This window comes from Anomaloglossus baeobatrachus, chromosome 2 (genome assembly GCF_048569485.1).
Source record: "Anomaloglossus baeobatrachus isolate aAnoBae1 chromosome 2, aAnoBae1.hap1, whole genome shotgun sequence".
Taxonomy (NCBI): domain Eukaryota; kingdom Metazoa; phylum Chordata; class Amphibia; order Anura; family Aromobatidae; genus Anomaloglossus; species Anomaloglossus baeobatrachus.
In genome coordinates this window covers 786943667-786945058 of record NC_134354.1, presented here as the reverse complement: position 1 = coordinate 786945058, position 1392 = coordinate 786943667, and the positions used below count along the sequence as shown (strand labels likewise).

The 1392-nt window shown below is 44.0% G+C and overlaps 1 protein-coding gene across 1 annotated transcript; it reads left to right on the top strand.

Annotated features, from left to right (window-relative positions):
- Positions 1-226: 226 nt before the first annotated feature.
- On the top strand, positions 227-1159 carry LOC142290059 (odorant receptor 131-2-like). The gene has a single exon (XM_075334003.1). The coding sequence runs from the start codon at positions 227-229 to the stop codon at positions 1157-1159; it is 933 nt and encodes a 310-aa protein (XP_075190118.1).
- Positions 1160-1392: the final 233 nt, after the last annotated feature.

The following is a 1392-nucleotide window of genomic DNA, read 5'->3' as shown; positions in this document are numbered from 1 at the left end:
TCATAAGAATAGGACAGCAGCTTCTGGGACAGCTTTCTTTCCTAATGTACACATCTTGTAGATTAAAATAAAAGCTGGGTTCACTGGTGGCCACCAGGCATTCCTCTATAGCAGGGTTGGACTTGTGTAGAACCTGGATGACATGACAATGTACTGTATATATTTCTCCGGTGATGATTGATATCAGTCTTCTTTGCTTTCATTCCAGACTCGGGGTCTCTCCGTGATGGTGAATTCATCATACTATGATGTGACTCCTGACATGCTCCCCTCGGACATTGTATATTTGACCTTAGTAACGCTCCTTCTAATTTCTATTGTCTTCTTCCTCTTCTTCATGGCCATCATGCTGAACGTGTATTTCACGACGTCCTCCATGCACGAGGAGCCCCGTTATATCCTTTTTGTCCACATGCTGATCAGTGACACCATCTACATCATCATTGCACTCTTTGCTTTCTTCACCACAACATATCTAATTTACTTCCCTGTGCCCGTTTGCTACGTAGTCGTGACTATATCTTCTGTCTCCTTTAAAATTGCCCCATACAACCTGGCGGTGATGTCCTTGGAACGTTACGTGGCCATCTGTTTCCCACTACGACATGCAGACTGGTGCACCCGCCGGAAGGCGATTCTGAGCATCGTGGCAATTTGGATAATTGGGATAATACCCAATGTGGCCGATTTCATGATTTTGTGCCTCTCCGTGAAGAACGACTACTTCTCTCTTTACTGTCTCTGCACAAGATTGGCATTCCTAAAGAACACAACTCAAGATACCTTGAGAACCTTGACCCACATCTTGAGTTTCTCTTTGGTGGGGTTGATCATCGTCTTCACCTACATCAAGATCATGTTGGTCGCTCTTAGAGTTGACTTGGGAAAGCCCATGGCCTCCAAGGCTGCCAAAACGGTCATGCTCCACGCCTTCCAGCTGCTGCTCTGTATGACGGCCTTCAGCTACAACCTGATCGAAACCTACCTGAGAAAATACTTCCTCATGTTACCGTTTGTCAATTTTTTCTTCTTCATGTGTCTTCCAAGGTTCATCAGCCCCTTAATCTACGGTTTCCGGGATGAAACGTTCCTCAAATCCATCAAGCGAATTGTGCTTTGTAAACATTTAAGAACTTTTCCAAAATCCCAGACAACCTAAATTTTCTTGTGACCTCCTAACGATCCAAAAGAGGAAATGGACTTTCAAAAAGTAAGAAGCGGTGGAACAGATTCCAGGACCTTTTTTTTTTAATTATTTCCCACATATTGTAAATATTTTATACCCTATATACGTCAGTAGCATCCAGAGCTGCAATCATAAAAATGCTGTCCGCCATTTGTGCTGAATGACACCGCAGTCTGCCCCTCAGCCCTACTTGCCGAAACAGTTTC

Excerpts from the sequence above, each read along its gene's own strand:
- LOC142290059 (XM_075334003.1), top strand. The coding sequence starts at position 227 with ATGGTGAATTCATCATACTATGATGTGACTCCTGACATGCTCCCCTCG.